This window comes from Malaya genurostris, chromosome 2 (genome assembly GCF_030247185.1).
Source record: "Malaya genurostris strain Urasoe2022 chromosome 2, Malgen_1.1, whole genome shotgun sequence".
In the NCBI taxonomy this organism is placed as follows: domain Eukaryota; kingdom Metazoa; phylum Arthropoda; class Insecta; order Diptera; family Culicidae; genus Malaya; species Malaya genurostris.
In genome coordinates, this window is record NC_080571.1 from 6,300,049 (window position 1) to 6,320,654 (window position 20,606).

General features: G+C 37.6%; 1 protein-coding gene across 1 annotated transcript in view; it reads right to left on the reverse strand.

The window, feature by feature from the left end:
• The window catches only part of LOC131429759 (chitin synthase chs-2-like), a 43,392-nt gene that overhangs the window by 21,605 nt on the left and 1,181 nt on the right, over nt 1-20,606 (reverse strand). Inside the window, exons 2-4 of the mRNA XM_058594089.1 lie at nt 1,236-1,471; nt 657-1,151; nt 309-499 (exon numbers count right to left, since the gene is read on the reverse strand). Coding sequence (XP_058450072.1) covers nt 309-499; nt 657-1,151; nt 1,236-1,471 — 922 coding nt within the window. The remainder of the gene's footprint in view (nt 1-308; nt 500-656; nt 1,152-1,235; nt 1,472-20,606) is intronic.

Here is a 20,606-nt window from a genome sequence, read left to right on the forward strand (position 1 = left end):
CAGAGGGTATTGATTAAAACCTTCTGTAACTGTGGAGAAAGAAGAGTAGTAAAGGAATGAAAGCAAAAAAAAAAAACAAAAAAAAATCTACCAACGAACGCTGAAAGATAATCCCGTAAGCGTTGATGGGATCACGTTCTATCTGACGCTGCTGCTGTTACTACTGCTACTACTGCTACTGCTACTGTTGGCTGGCACCAACTAGCAAATCGGTGGTGTTTTCGCATTTTCCAAATAAAAAATCCCAAATCGGCAATCACTTGAATGAAAGTGATTTTTTATCTGTTTTAGCACAGCCAATAACTCACCTCCCGAACGATAATGGTGTGATTGCCCCACCCATCGACGAACATGCCAAAAAAGTTGTGAACGGACTGCCCGGACAGATACACTCCGGCGGCCAGGAAGAGCGCCACTTTGAAGGGTGATACGTACATATACATGCAATATCTGGACTCGGTTAGCTTCTCCCGAACGGTGGCCAGCGTGGCAAATGGTCCTAGTGAGAGAGTGAACAAAAAAGAAAAAGAAAATAAGAGGCATAAATATGCTGCCGGATTTTTCGATGGCAAACTGATGTAAAACTGCTTATTAACCTATCTCGAATGGCATTATCAATATTCCATAGTTTTAGATCGAAAAACTCTACTACTTACGGAAAAAACTTTTCGGCGAGAGGTAGTTCTCCCACCAGTGGCATGACACTAGGAAAACCGCAATCGGAATGAACCACAGCTCGACGGTGTTGTTCAGCATGGGCCAAACCACGAATCCCGTCACTTGGGCGCTGATGGCCAACACATCGATGGCATACTTGAATGGCAGCTTCGCCTCCGAAGAGGATCGCGAAAGTAGTCCGAGCAGACCGGGAACCAGACAGACACAGTTGGTGAGCATTACCGCTTTGATGGCATCCAAATTGGGAAAGATGAGAAAAGCCAGCATGGCCAGGCCAATCACGTGAAAGGCTTCCATCACGCTTACTGCCAACAGTTGACCCCAGGTTGGACGGGCGATGTTTTTGAAGAAACATATTCGGGCCGCTCGAATTAATGTTCCCAGTTCCGGAACGACGAATGAGAAAATAATGGCCCATATCCATGCTATGCGCTGTTCAGTAGGAATGTACGCCTCGAACTGTTTGTCCGGTTCTGATCCGGTGTGGAAGTGAAAAAAAAATGATTAGAAAATAAATTGAAAAATAAGTAGAAATGCATCTGCCTTTCGAAACATACGCCGTACGTCACAGTAGCGATTTTTCGTGCCCTCTTTGATATTGGATGTCATCAGCAGGAAGGACATCTTGGAGAAGCATGCCGCGGTCAGTGTCACCAAGAACACGAAAACATAGGTGAACACCTTCAGGCATTTGATAAACATGGACAGATACTCTTGGTTGGCCGTTGAACCGGAACTTTGCTGCACCGGCGGATCCTGGAAGGAGTCCCATAGTTTATTATCCTGCTGGACTCTGAAACCAGACACATTGCAAACGATACGATGGCATTAATCAAAATATCCAGCACAATTTAATTACAGTTTATGGGGGCGCAATAAATTTAATCTGCTTCGAGCTAGAACTGACAAGTGGAATTGTCTAGGAATAGCAGCACTGATAAACGAGCTCGCAGAAAAGGTCGCCTGATAAATCAGAGAAATTATAATCTGACATTGAGACTTTGCGGAAAGCTGCATCGGTGAAAAGCCTGGGTGTTCCCTGGAAGTGCAGGTCGGGAAACAATGGAGATGGGATCAACATTTTCGATGTGTGGGTTGTAATGGACTATTTATAAGCTAAAACTGTAATTAGTCAAGCCTCGGAGAAACTGAAACTACTACCACCTGACAATATCAGAACGTGGCACCATCCCTACAGGGCCTTTTGCAACACTGAGGAGAGTGTGGGCCGATTGATTTATGGCGAGTGAGTACAAGAGTAAAATGCAATTGGGGCGGAATACGATGAACAACTTATTCTGTCGTTGCCCGGAAAGATAATAATAATAACTATCAACACATTATTGATGAGTTAAATACCGAGTAAACTAAATTGAGGCTGTATCGACATGTTCGTATTTCTCAAGATATGCAATCACTTGATGAAAAGACTAGTAAAAATCGTGTATAGGGAAGACCGAGGGGCGAAAAAGGGCCACTTTTGGTCTTGTGTAAAAAATAGGCTAAGGGATAACAGTTCCGCAAAATCGTTTTTATTTTACTTTTTCTTGTAGTTAAACATTTCAATAATATAGTGTTAAAATTTCTAATCAACCGGAACAAAACTGTCAAACAAAATACCAAAACCTATTTTTTTTTACTTTTTGAGAAAAAAAATTAAAAAGGTTACTGCCACTGTAAAATTTTCAAAAAATCGGAAATTTTTTTTCCATTGCAAAAGGTCATGTATGATCTTAAGAATAATATTCCAAAAGATGAAAAGCGGGTAAAATTTCTAGACGTCTTAAATTCGAGTTCTACCGCGAGACTTCGATCATTATACTCCGAGCCAGGGGTGCGAAAATTTGACATTTTTTTATACTGTTGCCAAGCATAAGACAGTCACTGCCAACGATATGCGCAGCTGCTACGTTCAACAGTAGCCAACTCGCAATGACACGAGAGCTTGGCGCAATCATGCGAGCCACGACACACGACAGCAATATTGAGAGCAGTTAATTTTGTCGCACTCTCTCACATCAGTCAAAGCCACAGCGTTCGCTTTGTGGTAGTGTAGGTACATACTGGATAAATAGCTGCTTTGTTCATTTTTGGTCACGGGTTTCGAGAATGTCACGAGCTCAAAATGTCATGACATTTTCATAACGGGACTGTTATATCCGCTGTGATTGATCTGTGGCGATAAATTTAATGCGAACGGCGGTGTTTTTATTATCGGTTCAATTTCAGTTTTGAAAAAATTCAATCACAAAGCTTGTTCATGCAGATGTTTCAAAAATATTACAATTATTTACATAAATTTCATACACGAATTATCAGGAGCGCAGCTTTTGCCTTTCTAATATGACGCAAAGGCAAGAAATCTTACAGCAGAGAGAATAAGTTTTGCGCTCCTATTACTTCTACAATTCTTGTTCATGCTGAACGGGCTTCAATTGTTTGATCGAAAAAGTGCATCCAAATTCAAAGTCAAAGCATTTACTTTGCTTTTCTCACTGAACCGCTTCCTTCCAACGGGAGTGCAGAGAAACAAAACACGTAAGGATACACAAAAAAAAAACATCTGCATTGGGAAGCAAGACTTTCTTGTGCATGTCCCCCTACACCTCATGAGAATCGACATAAAACGAATTTTAAAGTTAAGCCTTGTTGGCGACTGCCTCTCGAAAGTTGTTGAATTTGGAAGGAGCTACTGTTTATTGTGGCTAGCCATTCTCAGATTGAAAAGATTAGAACAGCTATCGACGAGAGCATACGGCGTCATTCACGAGAAAAAATGTCATGAGACCTATGACATTTTTCATCTCCTGCAGTCGTGGCCAAGTACAATCGGCGACTGCTGTCATTTGCGCAGTTTGAATGTCTGCTGTTTCGTGTCATTCTCCAGTACCGTTTGCAACCCTGCTCCGAGCACCTTTTGTGTTCGCGCGCGTCATCCTTCTCTGCAGGTGCGACACGAGTGAATAGAATAACGGTTCTTGAAGGCCTTAAGAAGGCCCAATAAGAGGAGGATATCGACAACGAAGGCGAATTGTATGGTCCGGCATTGTCGATTAATGGCATGTGAGTATGAGATACGATCTTACAGCACCGAAAACTATAGACGCGTTTATCTCAGAACCACGTTTTTTGAGCTGGCCGGAAACATAAGTCAAGTAAATCTTGATCAATCGATTCAAAAATTTTACAGAATATTCTCGATAGTTATCTCCACAGCGGCACGTAGGGCTTTTTGAAAATTGTGAATAATTTTTATGAACAATTTTGTGATGAAAAAATGCGGTTTTATTTTCAAAGGGCTGCCATTTTACAGTAAATCAATTAATTAAAAAACCCTTACGTACCTCTATGCACACTGTAATATGAAATTAGAAACTGTTTTATTTTTTGTTCTAACCCGGGTTGGCGGTTCAATGCATAGGGTACAGGTCTTACAAACAAGCTGTCGTGTGTTCGAGCCCCGACCTGGAAGAATTCGTAGTGTCAGTTGAATCGTTGCACCAGCCATGCAATGATTCTTTACACTCTGAATCGGCTACGAAGTCTGTTGAAACAGAAGGTCAAATTCCACGACAGGAATGTAATACCAAGGCTTTGCTTTTTTGTTTTTTGTTCTAGATCGAAAACTTCGCGGAAATGCCGCCAAGCCGCCATTTTGTTTTTTAATTTTTAGAACTGATCATTTTTTGTACTTAAATATACATATTAAAAAGTACTTTATACAAAATTCTGATTACTCCATTTTTTGGATCCCAAAATAATTCCCCAAAGAAGTCCTTTTCTTATTTTACTACAGTGGTGTAACCCCTTAAATAATTAAATCAAATAGAACCAAATTATCAACACTTGACGAAAAAATAATAATATTTTTTTGGGACGGTTTTACGAATTCTGATTCATTATTGATTATTGATTTTGTTCGAGATTTGGAGATTTTTCGACTATTTCGTTGGTGCGTTTCCGAAAACAGTGTGGAGTTTCATAAAATCAGCAAGTGTGAAAAAAAAAATCCCAACTCAGACTAAGTCTAAGGAGTGTATTGAAAATAAGCTATCCACATACGTTTATGTTGTTCATACATCAGATCATTTAATTGTTATGGTTTTGCCTTTCTCATATAGAAAGGTTATGCAATCACTATGAAAACCGACTTTTGAACCAAGGCCCGGAGGGTCGAGTGTAATATACCATTCGACTCAGTTCATCGAGTACGCAAACTGTCTGTGTGAGTATGTGTGTGTATGTGCGTATGTGTGTATGTAACGTTTTTTTGCACTAACTTTTCTCGGAGATGGCTGAACCGATTTTCGCAAACTTAGATTCAAATGAAAGGTCCGGTGGTCCCATGCTTAATTCCTGAATTTCATGCGGATTCGACTTCCGGATCCGGAAATATAGGGTAAAAATTGTATACCATCACTGAAAATAGGGAAAAACCTTAAAAAAATTTCTAAATCGACCTCAAATCTTTTCCAATGATAGTTTTTATCAGTAGACGGTAAAAAAAAGAATCGAAGAAAATTATTTTGAAGAATACCACAGTATTATATATGATAGTATGATTGATATGAGATAGGCATCACTACACCACTAGGTGGATTAAAATAGGTTTTTTATACTCAGATCACAGCATGCTATGCGTCTGGCTGTCAGCTTTCGTTTGTTTACTTGTTTGTGCTGTTGTAATTCTGCATTTTAAAAATGTCTCGTATTGAAAAGGAAGTGAAAATTAAGGACTGAGGACAATACCGTAAAGTGGTAGGTTTTTTGCTATTTTCCCGTTTCAAATTAAATTTTGTTGGAAACGGTGCAGAATATGGAAAAACCCACCTGACAATGTCTTCGAAATTTAGTTGAGAATATTCTGTGAAATTTTCAGAATGATTCATTGAGTTAAGCGGCCGTGTAGTATTTTTTTCTGAGTGAAGAACTGCTGAAAATTGGAACGCTCGAAAATTCATACCTCTACTTGTTCATCGAATATCTCGGCTTTAAAGGCATGTACCATAAATGTACCATGACAAAGTCTAGATAATTTAGTTTAGATGCGATTAGTACATAAAAACATATATGTTATCGCGATAAAAAATAAAGTCTTGTATTTTACTGTGAAACAAAGTCAGTTTCAATGCATCCGCCATTTTTTTGCTTTGGTTTCCTGATAGCATTCTGAAAAAGGAGAGAAAAATAAAATTGGCTCGACAATTCTGCCAAACACACAGACTTGTGTGAAAGTCTTTGTGAAAGTTGTATATTTTTTCATTGTTCATTGGAATCCATGTAATGTCCAACCTATACGATAGATTAATGTGATAAAACTTCTCATCAAAAAATAATAATGTATGCATGCAACCCGGTACAGTTTGCTCATATACGAGAGAGTACAAGAGAAATACTATGTGCAAAGGGAATTGAGAGAGCCACGTGGTCGATTTAAAACTCAACACGCTACCCTCTGTCCTCAGACCTTAAGATTCTGGACACATGGCTAAGTGAGAAGGGTATTACTATGCGAAAATTGGCGAAGCGGTATTTAGTTCGTCATGCCAGTGTTAAAACCATCGTTGATAAGTTTGGGGAACACTATTCTTTGGATGAGCTACCAGGAAGAGTCAGAAAACCCGGTTCTTCCAACCCGAAACTGGACCAGAAAGTATTGGAATCTCTAATCATGAAGAACAAATCAATGTCAATACGTGATTTGGCCAAAAAAGCAGGAGCGAGTATCAAGAGGCGAAATCACCTGAAGACCTACAAGAAGCCGGAAATCTCGAAACAAAGTGTAGAACAGAAGAAGCGAGCAGCAACCAGGGCCCGTAAATTGTATTCGCATCTTTTGCAGTGTCCGGATGCATGCGTTTTGATGGACGATGAGACTTATATAACGACGGGCTCAAAAACCCTTCCAGGTTCACAATACTTTACTGTCGTCGTTGGGGAGGATGTGAGTGATGGGGACAGGTCGATTCAAGTGGAGAAATTCGGTCGAAAGGTACTGGTATGGCAAGCAATATGCTCCTGTGGTTTGAAGTCAACCATTTTTTGCACTACCGGAACCATAAATGCAGAAATCTATCGATCTGAGTGTCTCCAGAAGAGATTATTGCCTTTATATAAGAAGCATAATATACTTCCACTGTTTTGGCGGGATTTAGCGTCGGCTCACTATGCCAAAACACTCTCAATTGGTTTGCGGAAAAGGATATAAGTTTCGTCAAGGAAAATATCAATCCACCAAATTGGCCTCAGCTTCGACCCATCGAACGTTAGTGGGCAATCGTGAAGAGGGTCTTCAAGAAGACTGGTGAGGCAGCTGGGAACATGCAGGAATTCGAAAGAATGTGAGCTCAAGCGTCCAAAAAATGCGATTCAACACTTGTCCGGAACTTGATGAAGAGCTTTCGATCAAAAGTTCGAAAATTCGTTTGTGGATAGCGATATTTTCGATACACTTCTTAATGGTCATTTTAGTCACACCAAAAAGCGGCCATTTTCGTCCCACCTCTTCGTTTCGATTTTGCAAGGTAATAATAAAAATGAAAATTATTTTATCATAAAAACTGCTAGTACCATTCCAATCAACACATCTTAGTTATTATCAATTCTGAAATCAGAAAATTTCACTTTTTTGCGAAAAATTCTACTCCCGATGATCGGACCGATGCGGGTCGACAACATCCACCGGGTTGAAATAGATGGAAAATTCATAAATAAATAAAACTGCGGAGTAGTGAATCTGTGCGAAGAAAAAATCGTCATAGTAGGGACCTCCATTAGTGAAACTAAAGAGAGCCCTTTTCGTTTACACTAATGTGTGAGTGCGTTCGAGAAAATAGCCAAATGGTACACTGCGAAATGGCCGGCGGGCAACTATCCCAGGTAGATGCAAATAGCAAATAAAGATCAAAATAACAACAAATTGTACCATCATATCCTGCCTTGATGTTTCTGTGCTGTCATAACGACACTTGATATTTTCTTGATATTTCATCGAAGGAAACAAGAAATTGTACAATATCTGTTAAGCATCAAATTAGATTCATTCTTATTCAGTTATTGATGGGTATTCCAATCTCATGAAGAACAATTGATTCAGTCGAATCAGATAAGAGAAATGATTATGAAATTATTTTATTATGAACGTTAGAATATAAAAAAAACTGGAAAATTCGTCTTTTATAAATATTTTGTTCTTGTTTTGACATCATAAAGACAGAATTTTACATTTTGTTGCTATTTTCTTATGCAGACTTTGCTATGATTTTATATATTTTAACTCTTATTTCAAACTAAATAATGACAATTTGTACCATTGAGATGTTTGTTTTTAATAATAAAATTTTAAAATAAATAAATGCTTAAACTCCTCAATTTTATCGGTGGCCGATTTTTGTTTCCGAAAACACAGAGTGATGTGTTAAAAAATTCAAAACGTCTTCAAAAGTGACGCTGCAATAAACGGAAAACAAAATCTAAACTGGGCTCAAAAACAAAATCTAAACTCAGCTCAAAACTTTCTCGATTTATAGGTCCTTTAGTTGCAGATTGAAAATAGCGACTTAAGTTTAACGGACCCCGGATGTACTGAAATTAGAGAAATTTTTTTTTTAAAAATTCGTATCGATTTATGTTTAGTTCTTGCTGTATTTTATACTATGTTGATCTGATGATTTTTTACGTAGTTCTAAATAAAAAACTTTGTTAATATTACATTGAAAAATGTTCTTTAGTGGCGCTGATGATATCATCATGGCCTAACGCAAACTAAAGTAATATCGAATCACTTTCACAATTTTTGGATCAAAAATCAGTAAAATCGAAATAAGTTGGTTAGGTCATCAATTAATATGATTTACGATTTGCAGATATCGAATTTTGCCCGTTGTCATCTATATCATTGCCTGAACATTTTTACATTCATGAATCAGACAAAAACTATTTATCGTACCATAATACCTTCGATTTGAAAAGTTCAATCTATCCATATCTGATAAATTTATGATAGTCGCATTTCGTAGTATTTTGATTACTTCCAATCCGGAACCATCAGCTGGGATTCGAAGTTTGCAATGTAGAGTTTAAAGCAACCAACCCAAGCATTATGAGACTTTCCATTTGAATCATTTTTCTGTGAGTCAATCTAGGTAGATATCATACAATCGAACTGGAATAAAAGTTCAATTTTGACATTATTGTCGGGTCTTTTGGCTGCAGATATCGCAAACTAATGTGACTAATAGGCAATGGGTTGATCATCAATCATAAAAATTTGCTATTCGAATCGATGTTATATACAGTTCTGATTTTCCACTGACTTTCAAACGAATTTTTATTCTAATCTAAATTTACGAACATCGATTCATTCATCTCCGAGAAAATTAAGTGCACATTTTAATCAAATATACCCGCCAATCGACATACATACACGTATAGACAATTCACTACTTCAATTGAACGAGCGAACTGATTCGAATTGAAAGTCGGCCCTCTTGGTACAAAGAAGGAAAAACTGAAAAACTATCATTCATTATTTAGTTTCCTCAGATTCTATAAGGTAGTTTTGTTTCACTGAATTTAATCATTTCCGTTCATTTACAAGTATTCTTCAGTACCGAAAAAAAAGCTTGCTCATAGTTCTAAAATAGCCCCTTTGTCATTTCTATGCCGGTTAGAAGGAAACGACGAAAGAGGTGGAGAGCGATAGATTATTTTTGTAGCAATATGGCCTTACACTAGTTATTATATGATGCCAATATATCCTCCCAACCTCAGTTGGTTCTCATGTCCCGATGCAATCGTAGCGTATGTTGGCTACTCAAAACTTTCCGGATCGAAACCAGTCGCTTAATTGTTCATGTTTTTTTTATCGCAAATCAAATCGTCTAAAGGTATACAATTTCACCTTACTTCGCGAAATCTATTTTTAGATTTGCACGATAAAGCCTTTCCCCCCAAGAAATGGGTAATAACAGCTGAAAAGTCGTACTAAATTTGTAACAAATTTATATATAATATCGGTATTTACATATCAAGGTTTGTAACAATTTTGTTATCACCTAGGTTAAATTGAGTTATAATTTTTGTTATTTTAACTATTAACGAGGCCAAGATTATGACTAATTTAGATAGAAAAAACGAAACAACCCCAGATACAATTTTGGTATCCCTTATTGATCGTATTTACATTTTCAACAAGGAATTTATTTAGTTTTTAAATTTGAGGAAGGCTAAATCATGAATGTAATTTTCAAGATTCAAAATTAGAAGGTAATGTGTAATGTGACCGATTACTGATCACCGAAGGCTTAAAACAATATAATTCAATATTGGTAAAACGGTGGTAATTGCTATGCAGGAACTATGGTTTTGGTAACAGCGTTAAATAATCACACCTCACCATGCAGGGCTCTCCGAGATCGGATGACATAAAGCTGACCGGTGAACTCTGATTGTTCGATGTACGTAAATACTTTACAACTTACCCAAGAGGCTCGAAGCCAACAGTCTGCTGACCATTCAAATTGGCACAGCTCCTTCTGGTGCTGCAGAAGTAAGTATACACCGGCAGGTACCGAAGGACTAGCATGCATACGTGATTCTGCCATCACATCTGTAGGGACGAATGATGGGATGTAATTGATTGAATCATCAAACCTGGGCGAGGAACACTCGGTCGTCCGACACATTCTTGTGTGCGTAGATAGACGGCGATGAATACCGGCCACAGATGAACGGTTGAAGCAGCTTTTTGTGTGATGTAGTTGATTTGGTTTGGGTATGAAATAATGGGTAAACATAGGTCAACCAGCTTTGATCATCATGAATAATGAAGAGCAAAATCAACAATTCCGTACCCATGGCAATGTAGCAGGTTTTGTGGGGCCGAAGGTCGAATGGATCGATTTAGTGGTTCACTGATTGAATGAACCGTTGTTTGAATTCTGTCTTGATACAAAACACTTGAAACTGAGAAATTTGTGTATTTGTAGAAATATTGAGAACCTAATTTCAACCACACTCAGTCTAATTATACCCTTGTAACCCACAAATTGTTCCTCGCCCTTCGAGTCTCTTTTCTCGTCAAAAGTTAAAGACCTTTTTGAGCCGCAGTATTGAAAGCAAAACAATGTTTACACTATTTACAAGACCAGTGAATTCGGTCGCCTGTTGAACTGATAACGGAACTATATTCAATCAATCGTGGTGCGTGGTGAGTTTTTGTTTTCAAACATTTTGCAATTCAATGAAAGACGATTTTAAAACGAATAACAAAACCGTCGTCTATGAAAGTGAACTGAAAATCACTCAACGTCAGCTTGATGATGGTAGCAGAAAGTTGATGCACATCACGAGGAATTGAATTTTCGTAAAGCTGAATAAATATTCTGAATCAATTTCAGAGCGCGGAGAGCGCTGTTATTGTTTTTGTTCAATGTGCATCGGTTCCATCCAGTACCGGCAGAATAATGGACAGAAACGACCGGAGGAGGAGGATCACTACCTTTCGGTTGGAATTTATATTTGATCCGTGAATAAAGAAGTACACACTAAGAAAATTTCGCAGAATTCGGCAATTTTGTTACCGAATCTTCAGCAGCTGAACGTTCGGTAATTATTTCGGTAATTAAATTGATTACCGTTTGTTCGATAATTGCTTAATTGTCAAACAACTACCGTAAATTGTAAACTAAATAATTCTAACGAATGGTTCGGTAATTTTTAAGTGTTTGTTTTATTTTGGTTAAAGTTCTGGATTTAAATAGATTTTTGGATTTCTATTCAAATTTTCAACTCACGATTAGGTTTTTCGGATTTGAATTTTTGTCACAGAAACGAATGAAGGAGATTCGAATCGATCGTGTTTTGATTACCCTGTTTATTCACGAAAAAATAAAAAAGTGCTGAGAGAAAAATATCCCGATTGACCGGAATTATGAGCGCCTTCCAGAACACTGCACAAGTAGACAAGTGATATAGAATTACTTCTGTCTATAAGTAAACAAAAAGCTTTGAGTAGTTCTAATGTTTTAAAAACTTGTACACCTGTACCTCAATTCATTCGACGAACCATTCAAGTTTCATTTTCGTTTGGACATTAGAAAAAATACTAAAAACACATACTGAATTTTTATAACTGTTTTACAGTTACTTTTCACTACAAGCAGTATTTACAGAAGTTCGGTTATTGAAAGATAATTTCACCATATGGACTGTACGATTTTTACCGTACTCGACGACTAAACAGTTTTACCGTATGAAATGTATACCTATTTACAGCATTCTGTTATGAAAATTTGCAAAAAAAAAATTGATCGTCCTGCAAAAATTTGCATAATTCTTGTAAAATAAAATCATGTACCGAAATATCGGTTGTTCCTATTGATTATCGAAAGATTTCGTCAAAAAAAATACAGAACAAAGGAATTGAACCTTAGTGTTTACACACTTGAATTGTCTCACCGACTTCAGTTGTACCAATCTCGGTAAGTGATTTTTTCAGTAAAAATTACGTTTTATCACAGCGGTACCTTGAGGTGCTACTGTCAACCAATGTTTATTTGTGCTGATATATCAGTAGAACAGAAATGTATAGTAGTTTGGCTGTTCAAAACTCGTCAAAAAAGGACAAATTAACGAACGAATTTTAGTGTGTAAGTTATGTGGGCGACAACAATGGAAACCATCAATCGAGGGAGGAACGATAATTTGCTTTTTAAGAAGAATGTTTCATTACCGGGATCGCGTACATTATTAATAATACTTTGTTTACCTTAAAATCTTTCGAAATATTTATGAGAGTGCTTTGGAAACAAGCTGTCGTTAGTTTTATTTTTAAATGTACAAATTCTTCTATTGGCAAAAAGTAGTAAGACTTAATTCAAAATTAATGGAACTTCTTTGTTAAATAATTTAACTCATTGTAAAAGTTGCCGATTGCACTTTGAATACTTCAGAAAAACACGTGACGTATTTTGACGTGACACTTGGCATAGATGTCACTGACAGTCGCACCAACCTATAAAAAAAATTTCGACGAATAAGGTTTCCGAGCGAAATATAATTCAAACGTTCCACAGTAGTAGAACCTATTTTATTCCAACTAGTGATATAATGATGCCTTTCTCATATATTTTCGGAAATATTATTAAAACATTCCCATTGAAAATTTTTCAGTGAATCTTAAAAAAAAACCAAAAAAATCGCTGTAAATGACAGTTCTCTTTTTTTAACACACTGCATCCTGTAATTCCAGAACCGAAAGTTGGATCCGAAAAAATACTCACCAGCCGCTTATGCGACTATAAGACGTTTATTTAGAGCCGTAGTTTATCAACATCGGCTTAGGCGTCTTTGAGAAAATGGAGTGAGTTACACTATTTCCTGTACTTCCGAATCCAGGAACTAGGAGTAGATATATCCAAAATCTACAAGTTGAAATAGTTTTGAATGAAATCTGGAGAAATTTCTTCAATTTTTGCATTTTGTTACTCTAAATCAACTTACTTCGGATATGGATGTTGGATCCGGTTAAAATTCAAGATCACGAGACACTAATTTGAGCCTAAGTTTGTGCAACTCGGCTTAAAAATGAGGCTATGACAAAATGAAGTGAGCTCCGTTTGAAAGTATTTCACCACTATTTCCGGGAACTGGGAACCGATATATCCGTAATCAAATCAAACTTTCAGTAATCAACTAACAAGACACATATTATATAAGAATAATGTGGAAAAGCTCAAAAGATTTTATTTGTTTTTACAACGCACAGTGGGAAAAAACCCAAGAAACCCGCAAAAAAATCGGGTACCATGGAAAAAGGCAACAAACAAGAGTGTTTTTCATGTCAAAAAATTCAAGAAATTCAATGGAATGGTTTTTAATGGCCGCACGAATCGTCATCCTGCTCGTTTTACCCCAAATGCTTAGGAGTCTTAAAGTTTTCTGTACTATTTGTTCTGTAACTTGAAAAAAATCTAGTGCGGTCTACTGAAATAGCTTGATTTAATGTAAAAATGTTTGAAGAATCGAATGGAAGAGTGTACACTGGCCGCACGAAACGTTTTGGTGGTTATTTTACCCCATTTCCTCCATTTCATGATATGTAATTGGAAATCGTCCTTAAATCTCTGTAAAACTTATTGGAAGTTAACTAAATCTAGCTTATCTTATGTAAAAAAGTCTGTTGAATCGAATGGAAAAACCTACACTGGCCGCACGAAACGTTTTGATGACTATTTTACTCCATTTCCTCCATTTTATGGTATTTTTTTTAAATCGGTATGGTTGAATCATGGTAAAACATATTGGAATCGTTCTAATTGATTCTCCAGACTTTTTTACATGAAAGTAGGCTATCCCAGAATACTGCAGTCGACTTCTTTTCAAGTTACAGAGTGAAAGTTATAGGAAATCCCAAAACTGCTGTACATTTGGGATAAAACGAGCAGGATTGCGATTCGTGCGGCCATTGTAAACCATTCCATTGATTTCCTTGGACATTTTTACATAAGAAACGCTTTAGTTTGTTGACCTATCTCTATTAGTTCATGAGTTACAGAATTTTTTGCGGGTTTTCATAGTTTTTTTCCCACTGTGCATCGCCATGCATAGCAACAAACTACCTTGATATAAACAGTTTCCGGAATTACCACCATGCGGCGCTCTAAGTCATCCGATTAGATTTTGTTTCTGGTTGCCACATCTGTTATTGATATTCTATCAATATTTCAGCTTGATACCTGGACATTTGTAAATGTTACGCTGTATTGAGTTCATCTGAGATTGTACGTGTCCTCTGTTTCGTACAAAAGGACGTCACAAAAAACATGATTTTTAAGGCCGAATCTGACCCAACATTCACCAAACGGATTATTACTGGAGACGCGATGTGGATTTACGAGTATGACACGTAATCCAGACATCAAGCATGTGAATGGCGTACACCGAATGAGCTGCAACCGAAAAAAACCACGTCGTTTTCAGTCGACAAAGTAGGCGATGCTCACAGTTTTCATTGATTGCAAGAGTGTTGTGTATCATGAATCCCTTCCACAAGGTCAAACAGTCAACAAGGAGTATTATTTAGGCGTTATGAGACGTTTGCGTGAAGCAATTCGCCGAAAAAGACCAGATTTGTGGACAAACAACTCGTGGATTTCACTACGATAACGCACCGTCACACAATGCCATCGTTATCCATGAATATTTGGCTAAAAACAAAACGAACACCATTCAGCAACCACCGAATTCGCCTAATTTGGCTCCTTGTGACTTTTTCATATTCGATCGACTCAAGAAGCCGCTTCGTGGAACGCATATCAGCACCCGAGATGAGATTATGGAAAAATCGCAGATGGCTTTGATGGCCATACTGAAAACTGAATATTAAAAATGTTTCGAGGATTGGATCAAGCGCTGGCATAAGCGTGTTGCAATCGATGGGGAGTATTTTGGAGGGGACAATATCGATTTTGATGAACAATCTTGTATTTTTAATTTTCCTAATAAATTCCGGGAACTTTTTATTCATAGTAGTACTTTTGAATTGAATTGAATTTTTTTACTAGTCACTGTGTAACTCCGGAACCGGAAATCGCATCAAGATATAACTCCTTAATTTGAACGACTGAAAGCAAAAATCGGATAAGTGCAACTTTGTTTGGAAACCCCGTTTAAGGATATTTGAATGCAAAAAATCGGATAAAAACATTGAGAGCAAAAACCGGACATGGATTTTGCAATGCAAGAATCGTTTAAAAACATCTTTTTTTTGCAAGAACCGGACAAAAACTTCCAAAACAAATGTATTTATCCGGTTTTTGCATGCTTCCCTGCTGATAAATCACTTACTCCTTCAAAACCATCGTCTCCGTCAAGGAAATTCAATAAGTCAGCATAGTGTCTTAGATTGTTAGCTGACAAGTTTGAGCAGATTCTTCATACATAATTGAAAATAGTGGATTTTTTTTTTAAAGATTTTATTCAGGCCTATTTTCGTACAAGCTTTACGTGGCCGATTGAGTCGATTTTTTAAATAATTTTTTTTTTTGAATTGGATCTCGTTGACACACTTTTTCTAGGGGGAGTGGAGCTTCCATTTTCCTCCTGCGAGGATTGAGGGGCAGTTTGTTCGTGGTTCGTCTCGTCATCCATTGCCGTGGTATTGTTGTTGATTTCGTTGCTAGTTGCTGTAGATGCGCCTTGTTGTACATTGTTTGCAGTTGCTGGTTGGTTGGATGGTAAGCTGTTAACTGCAGCTGGTGTACTTTGTTCTATAGGGGTTACGTTAGATGGTTTCGTTGAAGGGGATGCTTCACTGTTGTTGGTGACTGTTACAGGTGTACTGGGGTTGCTTTGGGTTGGTGTGACAGAAGCACTGTTGTCCTTTGGTGTAGTTGTCTCTTTGTCCAGTTTATCACATGGCTTACCGTAGTGAACAGCTTTTTGACAATTCTGACATGTGGCCATCTGATTGTCATAGGTAACAAGTGATTTGCACGGAACTCTTGTATCTTGACCGAAAATCACATAAGAAGGTACAGGCTAGAGATAGAGAGAATCTTTCCGTATTGGGACATAGTTTTGCGAATATGATAATCGGTGACACTTGAGTGAAGATCATGCGCACGCACTTCTATAGCACTATCATCCATATATACTGGAAGGTTGTACCTAATGTTCTCGTGTTCCACATAGTGCACATTGTTATTGTCTTTTGCGAATTGAATTGCATCCAACTCTTTATAAAACTGGATGTAAACAACATTATTCGTCTTATTGCATTGAAGTAAATGCAAATGTATTTATCCGGTTTTTGCATGCTTCCCTGCTGATAAATCACTTACTCCTTCAAAACCATCGTCTCCGTCAAGGAAATCCAATAAGTCAGCATAGTGTCTTAGATTGTTAGCTAACAAGTTTGAGCAGATTCTTCATACATAATTGAAAACAGTGGACTTGATGCATTCCAATCGAAACTTAGAAATACACCAAAACCTCCATTTACGTAATATTCGGGGGTTCGTAAATCGAGTTATGATGTAAAAAAAAGTACGTTATTTGGAATTTTCAACGTACAAAAAAATTTCCTTATGTACATGTATTATTGGATATTAATAATATATTGGATAATTATGGAACGAAAATTATCAGTTTTCGCAGGAAAAGAATGTTCTGAGTAGCATCAATTTCCAACATGGCGACTTCCGGTTCAAGGATATTCGTTACAAACCATCAGAATATCAGTGTTCGCGAAACGGGTTTGATGAGTACAGGGTCCGTCATGTAATTTTTTTAAACATGCAATAAAGCACAAAAGGGTTCATCCGATTTCAAAATTTATTTTTTCATATTAAAGTACAATCCTTCCGGGTAATTGTGGAATATAATTTCATTCAAATGGCTGTCTCGGCTGGCCTTGCAGTACGCCATTCGGTCGGTCCAGTTTTTTAGTACAGTTTCGATTGTATGCAGCTTTATTTCAGCTATGGCTGTACGAGGCTTGAATTGTGTCTGGCTTGTCCACATAACACTTATCTTTGACAGCCCCCAAAGATAATAGTCTAACTGCGTCAAATCACAGCTCCGAGGCGACCAAACGACATCCGAATTTTGACTGATAATTCGATCTTCGAAGACTGTGCGCAAAAGATCGATCATAGCGTTGGTTGTGTGGCACGGAGCGCCGTCCTGTTGGAATCAAATGGTGTCCAAGTCTTCCTCTTCAAGTAACAGGAAGAACCAATCATGGCGTGACCGTGGCTGCGGCTCCTGCCTCATTATCGATGAAAAATGGCCCAATGATGCCGCCAGACCAAAATCTGCACCAAACCGTCACTCTCTTAGGATGCATCGTCTTTTCCATGATAACGTGTGGGTTTTCCGTCCCCCAGATGTGACAATTTTGCTTATTAACATACCCGCCGAGATGAAAATGTGCCTCATCCGAAAAGATGATTATTTGGCGTCTTCTTCAAGCTAATTTTCAAAGTAAAACTGCACTATTTTCACGCGTTCCTCAAGCGTATACACAACCGTTTTCGTTAATCGGAAGGATAAAACTAAGTTTCTGTCAAATCAGAAGTGATATTAAGGTTACCAATGTCGAAATAACCGCTAGTTCAAAAAAATGTTAGATGTCGGAAAACGATGTTTGATGTGGTTCTGAATTGCAAGATGGCGACTTCCGGTTTATTAATATTCCTTAAAAAAATGATATTCCTTGAAAAATAAAATTCTGATTGTTTATTTTTGCACTTGTTAAAAGTCGGTGGTTCAGACAATTAGGCGCTAGTCCAACAAGCCAGATGTATTATTTTGGAGGCTTGACTTGGAAAGATTCTTAGTGACCGTAGTATCGAAGCACTGGTCATGAAATAATCCTAAACACTTACAATTCGGCGACAAATTCTGTGGAAACAGAGGGTGAAGTTCCGCATCGGAATATTTACGTAGTTTAGTGAACAGCAAAGAAACCAAAAATTGCATGATAGACCAAAGCAAATGTTTTGAGATTTTGTAGGTAATACAGTGTAGTTAATAGAGTCAATTAACTTTCCCGGAAATGCCATTCATGTTATCAGAACAATTGCATGATTCCGCGAAATGGTTCTGGGTAAAATGATTTTCGGTTAATCTGGCCTGGCCCTGACAATGAAAGTTGGTCGATAGAACGGTGCAAAACTAGTTACTGTTGCCTTTTGCGTTAATGCGAATAGTTTTTTAGAGGTTATAGCACAACAATAATCATGAAATCGATTAAAGACCTTCAAGTGGTTCGAGTAGTACTTTATCCCAGTGTATTGTTGAGATATATTTGATAAGGGATTTATTTACTTTTCAATCGCGAACGCGTAGGAAATAAATAACATTCCTCATACTACTCATTCAATCGTGCATAACCAAAAATGTGTAGAAATTGTATGACATTTAAAAAAAATAAGCGTCAGTTTTTTTTGTTATTAAAGCGGATCTGAACACCTTTTGAACACCTTGTGGAATTTTATCTTCTTATAGACTTCGAAGTCGATTCTTAGCGAGCAGAACCATTGTATGGTTAGTTATTTATTTATTTATTTATTTATTAAACAAAATCCATCGGACTGATGTCTAAATGGACTAACAGAGTGGGAAAAAGCCCATCTGAGTTGAAAAAATGTATATCATTCTCAGATAGGCATAAAAACCACTATCTTTTAAAACAATCACAAATATTACATGACAACTACACAACTACTTAAAAGCTATTACAAACAACTAATAACAAATTAAATTATCCATAGTCAGATTATTTCAGAATGCTTGATTTTTTCAACGAAGCAGCGGGAAGGCTCTCCAAACTCAAACAACTCTTCAACTGTAGTGAATGTTCTTATTGATGCAGTAATTGGCTCGTTGTATCCGAATACAGTCCTATGGAATCTGTTCTGAAGCAGGTTTGTGTTACGCAGTGATCTATTTGGTATTCGAAAATTAAGGTCATAAAGCAGTTCAGGAGCATCAATCTCTCCGTTGATCAACTTAGCAATTATCAACGCCTGTTGAATTTTTCTACTTCGCTGCAACGTGTCGATTCCTAACAATTGGCATCTGTTTGAATATGGTGGCAAGTTTACTGGATCTCTCCACGGTAAATTTCGTAATGCCATACGAACAAATCGTTTCTGCACTCGTTCAATTCGAAGGCTCCACGATACTTGATACGGAGTCCAGATTACCGACGCGTTTTCGAGAATTGGGCGAACGAGTGAGCAATACAAAGCCTTAAGGCAATGCGGGTCTTTAAAGTCCTTTGCAATCTTAGCGATGAAACCCAATTGACGTGTTGCTTTCGAAACGATTTGAGAACGATGAGCATCGAACGTCAGTTTAGCATCCAACTGTACACCAAGATCACACACTTGATCCACTCTAGAGATAATTGAACCATCAATGTTATAGTCAAATATGACTGGAGATGAAATCCTATGAAATGTGATGACTTGGCACTTGGCTACACTTATCATGAGTTTATTTTTCCTGCACCAATCGCTGAACAATGTAAGCAGACATTGTAGTCGCTGGCAATCATCTACACTACGAACAGTGAGATACAGTTTTAAATCATCTGCGTAGACTAATTTACATCCAGCTCCCAAAAGCAACGCCACATCGTTGAAGGATAATACGAACAACAGGGGTCCTAAGTTACTACCTTGTGGGACACCTGATTTATTCGAAAACTCGGATGATGTGCTGTGGTCTATTTTCACGCGTAATTTCCTATCGGAAAGATATGAGTCCAACCAAGATACGAGTTGCGAAGATAATCCAAGGCGAGATAATTTGCAAAGAAGTATTTTATGATCTATTTTGTCAAAAGCAGCTTTGAGATCGGTATAGATAACATCCATTTGTGTTTTAGCTTCCATACTAGTTATGCACTGGGATGTGAAGGCCAACAAATTCGTTGTAACTGATTTCCCCGGCATAAAACCATGCTGATCGAATGAGATATAATTCTTTGCGCGATCCAAAATTGCAACACTCACAATTATCTCGAATAATTTCGACGATGCCGAGAGGCTTGTTATTCCACGATAATTCGCTACATTACGTCGATCACCACTTTTATAAATGGGACAAATAAACGACTGTTTCCATATACGAGGGAACCTAGCTTGCTAAAACGATCGATTGAAAATTATGCTCAATGGTTCAGCTAAAGTTGAAATACAGCGACACAAAACAACGGATGGTATACCATCCGGACCAGGAGAAAAGGAACGTTTAAGTTTTTTGGCTGCTTGTTCCACCAAGTATGGTGTAACGGTAAAAATATCCAAATCCAACAAATCGGTAGGTACATTTGAAGCAGCGTCATTCGCGTCGAATGTCGAGGTAGAACTACTCGAGAAAACACCGGCAAAGAAACTCGCAAATAGTTCACA